Source organism: Staurois parvus, unplaced genomic scaffold, assembly GCF_062004578.1.
Source record: "Staurois parvus isolate SC_StPar_1 unplaced genomic scaffold, SC_StPar_1.0 ptg000858l, whole genome shotgun sequence".
In the NCBI taxonomy this organism is placed as follows: domain Eukaryota; kingdom Metazoa; phylum Chordata; class Amphibia; order Anura; family Ranidae; genus Staurois; species Staurois parvus.
This window is the reverse complement of record NW_028318654.1, coordinates 1,161,338-1,175,194: the sequence shown is the minus strand read 5'-3', so window position 1 is coordinate 1,175,194 and position 13,857 is coordinate 1,161,338. Positions and strand designations below refer to the sequence as shown.

Sequence of the window (13,857 nt, the reverse complement as noted above, 5' to 3'; positions counted from 1 at the left end):
CTAACGAGCTCCCCAATGCGCAAAGCCCCAAAAAACGCCACCGCAAAGGCAGCCTGAAATAAAACCACCTCAAAATCCGAACAACACACTGTCCGCAAATGCTCAAACAAAGACCCCAACAACTCGAACGACACCGGACGACGAGAATCCCTACAACGATGAGCCCTCCGATAACCCCGCAAAGCCTGTCGAACCCAAAAATCCTTAGTAAAATCCCTACACCCTTGCAACTTAAAGAAAAACGCCAATGCCGCTAGACGGCGATCCACTGCGGACGCCGACACCCCCCGCTCCAAACTCCGCGCCAAGAAGTACAACACCGCCACACGCACCTCCGGCCCCCAGGGATCAATAGCTACCAGCCCCAACAGCTCCAGCCATTCCCGCCAGACCGTAGAGTAAGCAGACCAAGTCGCCTCACTCACCGACCGCCGGATCCACCCCGCAACGACTCCAAGGCAATCTCCCACAGCCAGTCGGGACAAGGAACCCCGTGTTGCTCCGCCGCCGGCGCCAACTCCCGGAATTTGTCCCACTGAAAACGAGACAAAGCGTCAGCTAAGGTGTTGTCAACCCCAGGGAGATGTACCGCATGAAGAAAAACATTCAGCTGCAAGCAACGCAACACCAAGTGGCGAAGCAGGGCCACCACCGGTCGGGAAGAAGCCGAGACCCTATTGATGACCTGAACCACCCCCAAATTGTCGCAGTGAAAACGCACCTTTTGATTCCGAAAATTCTCCCCCCAAACCTCAACCGCCAAAACCACTGGAAACAATTCCAACAGCGCAAGGTTACTGAGAAAACCTGCCTCCCGCCAGGAAGCCGGCCACGAGGCCGCACTCCACCGACCCCGGAAATAGGCCCCGTATCCCACAGAAGCCGCCGCGTCCGTGAACAGCTCCAAGTCAAAATTACTAACCGGGCCCGACATCCAAAGCGCCCGGCCGTTGAAAGAATCCAAAAAGGTGTGCCACAACTGCAAGTCCTCCCGATGCTCCCGAGTCAGCCGAATGAAATGAAAAGGGGAGGCAATACCCACCGTCGCCGCCGCCAACCGGCGGCAGAACACCCGACCCATCGGCAGGATCCGACAAGCAAAATTAAGTTTTCCCAACAATGACTGCAAGGGCCGCAGCTGAATTTTACGCTTCCCCTGAACCGCACGAATTTCACCCTGAAGGGCCAACAGCTTCTCTTCCGGCAGCCGGCACTCCATGGCGCCAGCATCCAAAACAATGCCCAAGAAAGTCATCACCGAAGCCGGACCCTCCGTCTTGTCAGCCGCCAAAGGAATCCCGAAACGGTCAGCAACGTGCTGCAACGTAGCAAGCAAAACCGCGCACACCCCGGAAGCCGGCGGACCCACGCAAAGAAAATCATCCAAATAATGGATGACCGAATTCACCCCGGAAACATCCCGAACCACCCACTCCACGAACGAACTGAACTTCTCAAACAGCGCACAAGAGATAGAACACCCCATGGGCAAACACCTATCAACGTAAAACGCGCCCTGCCAACGGCAACCCAAAAAACGAAAACTGTCCGGATGAACCGGCAACAGCCGGAACGCCGACTCAATGTCGGACTTCGCCATGAGTGCACCGCGCCCATATCGACGAACCCAGAACACTGCCGCATCAAAGGACGTGTAAGACACCGAACACGACTCCGGATCTATAGCGTCATTCACCGACCCCCCCTTAGGGAAGGACAGGTGGTGAATTAACCGAAACGCATTTGGCTCCGTCTTAGGCACAACCCCCAAGGGAGAAACCACCAGATCCGCAAACGGCGCACAAGTAAACGGACCACCCATACGACCCAACCCCACTTCCTTCCGCAACTTAGCCGAAACCACCTCAGCATGCTGCAAGGCCGACCGTAAGTTCCGAGCTAAGGGGGGGACCAAAGTCAAAGTACAGGGGATGCGAAAACCCTCCAAAAAACCAGCCGTCAGCAGCACCGCCGCAGCCCGATCAGGATATCTATTTAAGAAAGGCTCCATCCTTTCCACCCGCACCGGCGTCGTCCCTCTTACCCGCAGGCTCTCCGGGAGGGCCTCTACCCCGCCTGAAGCAGCGCGAGAAAGGATGGGAGCCACCGCACCCGGAACACTCGTGCCTAAACCTACAGGACCCTCCAAAACGACAAGTGCCCTCCTGGAACTGCCAGCAGAAACCCCTACGCTTGGCGGCCGATTGTCCCGGGGAAAACGAACCACCGGCCCCGCCCTGAAAAAACGGACCAGGAGCCCGCGGCGGCGCCATGAGCCGCATCCAAAGGCCAATGTCCTTGTGGTCCCAACGCAAAGACGGGCGAACAGCCCTCCGCTGCCTAAACTGCTCATCGTACCGAAGCCACGCAGACCCGCCGTAAACCCTGTGAGCCTCACTAACGGCGTCCAGGTAACAGAACAACGCCGAGCAATGCTCCGGAGCTTTCTCCCCAATGACACTGGCCATGATTGCGAAAGCCTGCAACCAATTCGCAAAAGTACGGGGAATAAGCCGAAAACGCCGCCGCTCCGCATCCTCCCGTCTACCGTCATCAACCCGGGACCCATCAAACGGAAAACGCTCCAAAGGCAAGAGCGTGAATATGTCCACATACTCCCCGTTCCAAATTTGTTCCTGCACGGCCGACTGCAAATGCGCACCCAAGGGGCCCTCAAAACACACATACACTTCCCCCTTCGCAGAGTCCGCCACGCCGACAGGTCCGGACACCCCCGAACCCTCCCCCAAAAACGCGGAAGGAACCGCAGAACCCATAATCCCAGACTCCGCGGAAACCACCCCAGGCCCAGAACCAAGCGGAGAAGAGACCCCCAGGCCCCGCACTACCCCGCTGTCCCGTCCCGGAACCGCGAGCCCGTCCCCACCGGCTGGCGGGAGCCACGCAGAAACAGGCCCAGGGGTCCCAACACCGCCCCGCTCCAGCCGCCGCACCAAGTCCCGCAAACCGGAAAGTACCTCCCCGAGACCCCCACCAAAACCAGACAGGGGAACGCCGCCAACGACCGCCGCCGAGGCCGCACCCACCGGGGCGGCCCGACCGCCCCCCAGCAGATCCCGCAACGCAGAAGAAAAAGAGACAGACACAGGAACAGATAACTCACCAGGCTGCCCAGGAGATGTCCCATCAGCCGCGCACTCCCGCTCCATCGATGAAGAGCGACGAGCCGTCACCCCCGCATCGGGTTCAGACAGCTCGCCCTCCGACCTCTCGTCCACCACTCGACGACCGGATGGCCTCCCAGTCCCAGGAGCCACGGGTCCCGCAGGGTTGTGCCGCTCCCGACTCTGCCTCTGGGCACCAGCCATGCCTGTCGCCAGCCCTGGGCTCCGTCCAGCAGCACTCCGCCCAGCGCTGCACGTCTTCTTCCGGCTTCTGGGAGCCCCGGCTCCCGACCGTCCAGGGGGCCCACCAGCCGCATCAGGGGACAGCCCAGCAGCCGCAGCTGACCGCCTCCCGCGCCGAGCTCCCTCCCTGACAGGCACAATGTCAGCGGAGGAGCCGGTAAAAGCACTCCCTCTCCTGCCGCCACGCCGTGCGGGCGGGGGGGGAGGGACTAGCAGACGAAACCCCGCCCGCCGAGCGCACTGCACGTCCTCCTCTCCGTGCGGGCGGGGGGGAGGGGCCACCTGGCGAAACCCCGCCCACCGGACTCACGACACGGCCTCCTCTCCGCGCTGGTGGGACGGAGGGCCCACTCGGCGAAGCCCCGCCCGCCGAGCGCACTCCACGGCCTCTTCTCTGTGCTGGCGGGGTGGAGGGGCCACCCGGCGAAACCTCGCCCGCCGAGCACACCACGTGTCGTCCTCCTCTCCGTGCGGGCGGGGGTGAGGGGCCACCCGACGAAACCCCGCCCGCCGAGCTCCGCCATCGCCGGGGATTCCTCCCGGCACCGCCGCTAGCAGAGGCCAGTGAGCGCCCTGCCAGCGGGGCCGGAGGGTCCCGAGGGGGGCTCCCAATGCGGCGCTGAGCTCCAGGGGGCGGGGCCGGACTAAAGCGCTCCGGAGGCCTAAACCTCCGAGCACGTGGGCGCCCCCGCCCCCCCGCTGCTGGTGACAAGACCGGGTCTCCCAACAGATCAGAGACCCGGCCCTGCAACCAGCCCATACCTCGCTCTTCCGCCGCCTCCCGAAGCTGTGCCACCAGGGCCTCCATGCCGCAGGGCAGATAGGAGGGGGAATTGCAGGACCCAGCTCAAATGAAGCTCTGGTCCTTGCACTCATCCAGCTGCAATGACGCCCCTTCCGCAGCAACCCCCACCCTACGGTGCCACAGACACCTCCTACACTCCACGTCTGCCAATCCAATTATTCCCAATCCCATTCCCCACCCCTTGGAGCTAAATTTTTTAACCCTTTCCGTTCCCAACCACTCTGGGCCTAGTCATGTATGCCCTGCGCTATTTCCATTCTTCCCTATTCGCTACGGGCATTTCTATACTGCCAAAAATATTGGGGCAACTGCCTTTCCATGCAGGTGAACTTTAATGGCATCCCAGTCTTAGTCCTTAGGGTTCAAAAATGAGTTGGCCCACCCTTTGCAGCTTCAGCTCTTCTGGGAAGGCTGTCCACAAGGTTTAGGAGTGTGTCTATGGGAATTTTTGGCCATTCTTCCAGAAGCGCATTTGTGAGGTCAGGCACTGATGTCGGATGAGAAGGCCTGGCTCACAGTCTCCGCTCTAATTCATCCCAAAGGTGTTCTATCAGATTGAGGTCAGGACTCTGTGCAGGCCAGTCAAGTTCCTCCACCCCCAAATCGCTCATCCCTGTTTTTATGGACCTTGCTTTGTGCACTGGTGCACAGTCATGTTGGAACAGGAAGGGGCCATCCCCAAACTGTCCCCACAAAGTTGGGAGCATGAAAATTGTCCAAAATGTCTTGGTCTGCTGGCGCTTTAAGAGTTCCTGAAAGGAATGATTTTCTTTTCCCCTCAGAGACCCCCGGTCTGTGGAGAGATTCCTGGTTTATCAGCAGAATTCTGGGAACACCCCTTGAACACGGAAATCACGACAGCTTATGTTCAGAGATGTTCAAAGTTTATTAGACATTAATAAGATTATATAGACTACAGATAATAATAAGGGAGGGGGGGGAGTGAGTTTCAAAACTGTAACTTGTAACTTTCCATCATGAGCTAACTACATGAAACATGACATATACATTTCTTGGTACAAATTGTTTTGTCTAACTTTTAGGGAAAACAGACAGACAAAAACATTGTCAGGGTCGTGTTAGCTTCTGTTGATACATCCTTGAACAAGGGAAAACAGTTTCATTAAACTTCTAATATCTCTACAAAAAGCTAACTTAATACTTAATACTTAAAATGGCGTACATAATACAAAATGGAAGTTATCTAGATCCTTTCAATCCCCTCTAAGATCATGAACATGATCTCAATTCTTTACATAGCCAGATAACCTTCATTTGTATTTTGCAGCTTTGTAGCTCTAGCAATGCAATATAATGAGCATTTAAAACATAGATATAAAGATAAAACAAAAAACAATATCATGACTATGCTTACAGCGATACCTTTCTTCCATGAAAAGATGGAACCAAATCCTGATCCTAACCAATCAAAAGAAGTCCATCCATCTTTTCCTATAGCTCTAGCTTCTTCCATCAAGCCATCTACCTGTTCCCTGTGTTGCTTTATTATTTCATAATAATCTGGAACAGTCATTGTGGTATTATATATCCAAGTACAACATTCAGAATCCTCTGTCATCTCACACAAACCTGTCAGGGCAGCACTCATACTTTCAATAGCTAATTCTTGCATCTCCAGCTGTTTTCTAATAGCTCTGGTCTCAGTATTTAGCAACCCCATGTCCTTAGAGTTCCTCTCCAGTATATCATCAATAATGTTTGTGTAATTATTTAGAGTTAGTTGGTGTTTTGGGTATGTACTGGCTTTTACCTGGTGTTCCTTTTGGTCTATAGCTGCCATAATTGGCACTAATTGGGCTACATAGCACCAGCCCTGGACATTACTCGGTATCCAAGGGTAACAGATCTTACCACAACAGATATAGGTATTGTTTCCCAAGGAGATCGGCAATTTTTGTATTGCAGAATGAAATTCAGGGGTGACAACAAGTGTAAAATAAAAAAGAAGTTTTCCAAACATAGTTTTCCCCACATTATCTTGTATCCCTTCTAAACTTTCATTCAGGGTTTTACCATTTACTTGCCAGAGTTTCACAGAAGAAGTTCCATCCCTCCTTCCAGGATCAGATATGTTTAATATGGACTGAGAGCACATTCCCCTTCCCTTGTGAGAAGTATTCCCCAGTGTAAAACACCAATCGGGGAGTTGAGTGACTCCCAGAGTTGGAAAAGATATGGTGGCATTAGAAGTAATATTGGTCAAACCAATACTTACATTCCCTTTTATTAACAAAAATATTTTGACTGGAGCGGCCAGAAGAGGAATTTCATATGTGCTAGGATGTAACTTACTACATATCCAACACTTATCATAACCTGACTTTTGAGCATAAGCATATTTAAACTGCATCATCAACATTTTTCCTGAAAAAGGATTGTTCTCTTCAAAACTTTCTTTTTGACTTTCTTTCACTTTTGGTTATCTGGGTCTCATTTAAAACTAGTCCTTGACCACAGATACCTTTTATTAGACCCAAGTCCTCAGGGCGATAAATACAGTTAGTTAGGATCCATACTGGCAGGAAAAAGAGCACAGTCAGTGTGCCCAATAGGACCCAGAGTTTCAAAGCACCATGAGGGGCAGTAAAAAATTTCATCTTCAGGGCCTTTTTCACTTACTTCACCCACTCTTCGAGGATTTTTCTCTCATACTTCACCTCCTTTTTCCATCTCGTGTTTCTCAGGTGTTTGGTTCACCTTCTTCACTCGACTAGCATGGATCCAGGACTGGGAATTCTCCACCAGAACAGCCGTTCTGGTAACCGCTATCACCGTAGTAGGTGGTCCAAAGGGGTAGCCTTGCTTCTTGTCTTTAGCGAGTTGGCGGACCACTACGACATCTCCCACTTGGAAAAGGTGTGTTGATTCCTGAAAAATAAAAGAAAAAGTGCGAGCAACATTTCTTTCAACCTTATCTAAAATTTGAATCAATTTTCTCACATGTTCTTGTTGTACCAGGTCAAGGTCCCCTCTTTCTAACATAAGTGGCTGTCTAGCCCAAGGAGTGGGGAACGGTCTTCCCATTAATATTTCAAAAGGAGATAACCCTGTAGTCTTATTAGGTGTCATTCTTACCTCTGCTAGAATTGCAGGTAACATCTTCTTCCAGTGGGTATAGGTTCCTCCAGTGGCCTTCCTCAACTTATCCTTAATTCTCCTGTTTATCCTTTCTACTATACCCGAACTTTGAGGATGATAGGGAATATGAAACTTCCAATCTATCTTAAGTACTTTTACCAAATCTTGACATACCTTGGCCACAAAAGCTGGTCCGTTATCAGAATTTATCTGCAGCGGACATCCCCATCTGGGTATTATCTCCTGTGTAAGACTTCTGACTACAGTCTGTGCGTCTTCTTTATTAGTGACAAATGCTTCCACCCATCTGCTAAACATATCCACCATTACCAACAAAAACTCTTGCCTTTGTCCTGTTTTTGGCATGTGGGTAAAATCTATTTGTAAATGGGTGAAAGGTGTAGTTGGGTACACTAGATGCTGGTGTTGTGATTTCTTTGGGTTCTGTGGATTGTTCCTTATACATGTAATGCACCTAGAAACATATTCTTTCACCAACCTAGATAAACCTGTAATGTAAAAATCCTGCAATAATGTTTCACATGTTGTTTTCCATCCTCTATGTCCTAGACCGTGGTACTGTGCAATGAACAATGGGGCACTTGACATGGGAATGCATGGTTTCCCCTCTAAGCACACTAGACCAGAAGCTGGATCTAGTTGTGCTCCAGAACCATCCCAGTCTGCTAAATCGATTTTCGTAGCAAATTTTTGTAAATCTGCATACATCTGGTCATGTGGGGTGGTTGTGATGCCTGAAGTGGGCATAGACATCTGTTCACTGGCCACCTTTTGTAATGCAGCTTCCTTTGCTACCTTATCTGCTAATGCATTTCCTTTGGCAATATGATCTCTGCGATTTGTATGTGCCCTGCAATGTAGAATGGCTAATGTTTTTGGAAACTGTATGGCTTTGAGTAGATCAGATATCAAAGAAGAGTGAGATATGGTTTTGCCATCAGCAGCAATGAATCCTCTTCTCTCCCAAATGACCCCAAAATCGTGTACAGCACCATGGGCGTACTTGGAGTCTGTGTAAATGTTGACATCCTGTCCTGCAAATAATTGACATGCTCTTGTAAGGGCAATCAGTTCAGCTGCTTGGGCTGACTGATATGGAATTGGCTTTGCCTCGAGTATTTTGTCAGGAAGTTGCACAATGGCATCTCCTGCATGGTAAGTATTATCATTTGGCCTAGAACATGAGCCATCTACAAACACATCTGTCGCCCCATCAAGAGCCACAGCTGACATGTCGGACCTAGGGGAAGTGTCTTGCTGTATGTGGGTTATACAATTGTGTTCCGGTGCCACTTCATCCTGTTCCCCCTTTAGCCCCAGTAGGGCATTCAAAATTGGAGCAGGACCTGAATTTGCTGAAGAATATTTAATAATCAAGTTGGAATCAGATAGAAGGATCACTTCATATCCGCTCAACCTTTGTGCTGACATGTGTTGAGTGTGTATGTTTTTCAGTAGTAAGGACACTTGGTGTGTGGTGTGTAGGGTAGTTTCATGTCCCAATGTGAAAGAAATAGCCCTCCCCACCAGAATTGCGCACGATGCAACAGCTCTCAGACAAGCAGGCATGCCCTGAACCTGAGTTGGCACTACTTTGGAAAAAAAAGCTACAGGGCGGAGCTTGCCTCCATGTTCCTGAGCCAGGACCCCCGCCATGGTTGTACAATTTTCCCTAGCATACAGATGAAACATTTTCTTATAGTCAGGTAGTCCAAGACCAGGGGCCGTTACCATAGCATTCTTCAGGTACACAAAGGCATCAACCATGTCATTTGACCATGTGAGAATGTCAGGTGTTTCTGAAAGTGTGGCAGACCTCAGAGTGTGATCATAGAATGAACAATCAGGTATCCATTGGCGGCAGTAACCAATCATACCAAGAAAAGTTAGCATGTCCTTTTTCGTTTGTGGGCGGGGCAGACCCACAAGAGCCGCAGCTCTTTTGTGACTGACATTCCTCTCACCATGACTTAGAATAAAACCAAGGTATTCAACCTGTTTTTGGCACCATTGCAATTTCTTTTTAGATGCTTTGTGACCATTCCCTGACAACCATTCTAACAGAGACCAACTATCCTCCTGACTGGCCTCCTGACTTGAACTACAAAACAATAGGTCATCCACATATATAATGAGGACCGAACCATTGGGAGGGGTCCAGGACCTCAGTGTGGTCTGGAGGGCAAGTGAGTAGACTGCAAACGAATCTACATAGCCCTAGGCATTCTACACCAGGTCATCTGGCAATTTTCAGAATATAAATACAAATAGCGCCCTTGTCTGGTGGTCCACAGGAACCGAAAAAAATGCATTTGTTAAATCAATCACTGTAAAATATTCTGCATCGGACGGAATGGAGGTGAGGAGTGATGGCACATCAGGCACTATTGGGGCTAATGGAACCACCAAATTATTTATGGCCCTCAAATCTTGTACAAACCTGTAAGAGCCATCCGGCTTCTTAACAGGATTGATAGGTGTGTTGTAAGGAGAAACAGTTTCTTCTACCTTCTGTGGTGTTCAGTTTATAGGCAGTAGCCTGTGTATTACTTGGTTCTATGTGACTAATGCTTTTTACATTTATCCAATCCCAAGCTGGATTATTTCCCAGAATACCATCAATGATCAATCTCATATCTTCCTGCGTGTAATTTCTTCCTAAACATGCCTTTTTTAAATAAGCAAGTGTACCTCCAGGAGATACTGTAGGCTTGGGACAATGTTTAACAATCTTATTAATATCTTCTAATTCTATGGGTTTTTTTTAGAATTAGTTCTCCTGCTGTGAGAAAAGGTAGTGTCAATATAGCCAACTCCTTTCCTCCTACGGCCCCCTCATCTTCTCTTTTTCCCTCTGGTTTCTTATCCATGGATCTAAGCTGCATTCTAAATTCCTCCACCTCTCTCTCTTCCTATGACTTGTGTCACTTCTTCTCCATTGACCATCCTTTTTCTGTAATTTTATTATATTTACCTGTCCCTGTTCTTCGTATTCCAACTCTCCTTCGTTGTCATTATTCTCTGTAAGGATGCCTTGAACTTGGCTACCCTCCTCTGATGATTTTATACTAATAATCTGTTTGGGTCTAGTAGAGGGGCCTGGCTGTATTGGTTGTAGATCCGGGACGGAAAGTGGCGCAGGGACAGGGGCAGGAGCTGCAGAGACAGGAGCAGGGGCTGGAGGGGCATTAGGCTGGGGTGTAATCATCCCCAAACTAATCAAAAAATCATCATCAGCAGCATTTTTAAAACCACTTAATGAAGGATATATATTATACGGAGGGGGTGGGATTGGTGTCTGAACTGTTTTCAGTCCAATCTTGGGTCTGCATGTCTTTTCAGATTGATGCTTTTCCTGGCATATTTTTGATGTATCCAATTTCAACTTCCTCTTTTGTTTTAAAGAGAAAATCAAATTGAACTTTCCCTTGCTATTATCAACCCAATACGGTGACCATTTTAACCAGTTTTCTCCCCCTTTCTTGGGAATGGGTCTGTACTCCCCATAGCTTCTGTCCAGCCTGCCATACAATCCACCCAGGGATTTATTAAATAATAATCCGATCCACAAACTCTAGCAACATAATCCTTACAATTTTCTCCCTTTTCTGGGGGACCTGGTGGGTAACTACCTCCTTGACCCATATTTAGACAGTGGATAAAACAATTTTACCTTAAAATCTTATTTTGTTCTACACAACAAATTATCTTATACTTCTACGCAACAGAAAGAAAAAGCAAAAGACAGATAAACCAGAATCTGCTCCACAGACTTATTAACCTCTTGATAACTTCCCAAAAGTTATCTCTTCACTGTTTTACCAAAAACAGAGAACTGTGTTTACCAAAACACCTTTTTTTTATATTATAGTGCACTATTTTGTAACTCTTACCAAAGAGTTAAGTCTGCTTTACCAAAAGCAGCTACAGGTTATCACGGGTCTATATAGACAATACAGAATGATTCAAGACCTTCCCTCAACACAGGGCAAAAAAGAGCTTTTAGTCATAAAAAGACAAAAGGTTTACTTACCAAGTGAGGTGGGTGGTCATCCCGGGCCGAGCCCCCAGCTGAAAGGAATGATTTTCTTTTCCCCTCAGAGACCCCCGGTCTGTGGAGAGATTCCTGGTTTATCAGCAGAATTCTGGGAACACCCCTTGAACACGGAAATCACGACAGCTTATGTTCAGAGATGTTCAAAGTTTATTAGACATTAATAAGATTATATAGACTACAGATAATAATAAGGGAGGGGGGGGAGCGAGTTTCAAAACTGTAACTTGTAACTTTCCATCATGAGCTAACTACATGAAACATGACATATACATTTCTTGGTACAAATTGTTTTGTCTAACTTTTAGGGAAAACAGACAGACAAAAACATTGTCAGGGTCGTGTTAGCTTCTGTTGATACATCCTTGAACAAGGGAAAACAGTTTCATTAAACTTCTAATATCTCTACAAAAAGCTAACTTAATACTTAATACTTAAAATGGCGTACATAATACAAAATGGAAGTTATCTAGATCCTTTCAATAACCCACACCATAATCTCCCTTCCACCAAACTTTACACTTGGCACAATGCAGTCAGGCAAGTACCATTCTCCTGGGAACTGCCAAACCCAGACATGTGCATTAGATTGCCAGACAGAGAAGTGTGATTCCACACTCCAGAGAACACGTCTCCACTGCTCTGGAGTCCAGTGGCGGCGTGCTTTACACCACTGCATCAGACACTTTGCATTGCACTTGGTGATGTAAGGCTTGGATGCAGCTGCTCAGCCATGGAAACCCATTCCATGAAGCTCTCTATGCACTGTTGTTGTGCTAATCTGAAGGCCACATGAAGTTTGGAGGCTTTCAACTATTGATTCTGCGGACAGTTGGTGACTTCTGCGAACTGTGCACTTCAGCAAGCGCCGACCCTGCTCTGTCATTTTATGTGGCCTACCACTTTGCGGCTGAGTTGTTGTTGTTCCCAGTTGCTTCCACTTTGTTATAATACCACTAACAGTTGACTGGAATATTTAGCAACAAGGAAATGTCACGGATGGACTTATTGCACAGGTGACAACCTATCACAGTACCACACTTGAATTCACTGAGCTCCTGAGAGCAACCCATTCTTTCACAAATGTTTGTAGAAGCAGTCTGCATGCCTAGGTGCTTGATTTTATACACCTGTGGCCATGGAGGTGACTGGAACACCTGAATCCAAAATGATTTGGAGCGGTGTCCCAATACTTTTGTCGATATAGTATATAGTAAAACATCAAACAGTGCAAATAACTTACAATAAATATTATAAGAAAGAAATAATCCAAAAAAACTTATAATATATAAAAATAAAAAAATATATAAGGAATTATATAAATTGAATAAAGTAGTCCCACTCCAAATTATTAGGATCTTTCAGACAGCAACAGATGACAGCCTAAGAATCACCCTCAATCAAGATGGCCCCTGAGAGCGCCGCATGCCGGCATGCGCTCCACTCACCGGAAGTGACGTAGTACGTTAGACGGCAAAGCCAGAAATGCGTCAATGTGTTTCACCCCTCCTCCATGGCGTTTTCTGTGAAGTTACAGAAACTCTTTTTAACTATACTGAATGTGTTCTTGTGCCAAGAACTGATCCACATTAGCCATATTATTTTACATATTATTTATAGAAAAAAATAAATACAAATAAATTAAAAACACAAAAACCACTTACAGCGGTATTAAACCGAAAGCCAAAACTGTAATATATTTCAGTTTACCAATCCTTAGATCTGGTGGCTGCATTAGTTTTCATTTCTTAGCCTTTTTTCCTTCTGTTTTCACCTGGTGATCTTGCCAGTAACACACCTCCTGTATTAGTGTGCCTCCACTCTGGAGTACAGGGGGCACCTTTGAATAGCAGCAGTGTCAGCCTGGGTGGAGAGTTAGATGTACTAGCAGATTTAAATATACTACACATTTTAAGCCAAACTCCAGCTAATACATTATAGGCAGCAAACATTTGTCCCCTTTTGGGATAAAAGTTTTACATAAATGAATAAAATCTTATCATTGTAAGTACCATTGTAAGTAAATGGTTTATCTCTGTAACTGATACATTCTTCTGGAGAGCTTGTTCTTTTGAAAAATAACATACTTGATGGCTGGATCACCAGATGAAAATAGAAAAAAAAATAAAGATAATGCTTTATTCTTTTAGGATTTTGGGTGACTGACAGCAAACATTTGCTGTCCTAAACTTATGCTAGCTATAGTGACTAAGTGGTTAGCACTTCCACATAGCAGCACTAGGGTTGTCAGTTTAAATTGCAATCTTGCATATTCTCCCTGTGCCTGTGTGGGTTTCCTCCGTGTACTCCGTTTTCATCCAGGACATGCTTGCAGGTTAATTGGCTCCTGCCTAATTGGTCCTAGTATGTGTATGTATGAATGTGAGCTAGGGACCTTAGACTGTACGCCCCATGAGGGCTAGGCACTGATGTGAATGTACAACGTATATGTAAAGCACGGCGTAAATTGATGGCGCTCTGTAAGCACTTATAATAAATAAATCCTCCTT

The 13,857-nt window shown here is 47.6% G+C and overlaps 1 protein-coding gene across 1 annotated transcript; it reads right to left on the bottom strand.

The window, feature by feature from the left end:
- Positions 1 to 301: 301 nt before the first annotated feature.
- On the bottom strand, positions 302 to 3,329 carry LOC149443478 (uncharacterized). Its single transcript, XM_089655627.1, has 2 exons — positions 3,125 to 3,329; positions 302 to 1,899 (listed from the first exon to the last, which is right to left on the bottom strand). The coding sequence occupies exons 1-2, from the start codon at positions 3,327 to 3,329 to the stop codon at positions 422 to 424; spliced, it is 1,683 nt and encodes a 560-aa protein (XP_089511753.1). The 3' UTR covers positions 302 to 421.
- Between the last annotated feature and the right edge of the window lie 10,528 nt (positions 3,330 to 13,857).

What these genes read in the sequence shown, in the direction of transcription:
- LOC149443478 (XM_089655627.1), bottom strand. Translation starts at nt 3,329, where the DNA reads ATGGCTGGTGCCCAGAGGCAGAGTCGGGAGCGGCACAACCCTGCGGGA. An exon ending in GACATCTCCTGGGCAGCCTG is followed by an intron (nt 1,900 to 3,124) that starts GTGAGTTATCTG and finishes TCCCCCCCTTAG; the next exon opens with CTCGGAACTTACGGTCGGCC.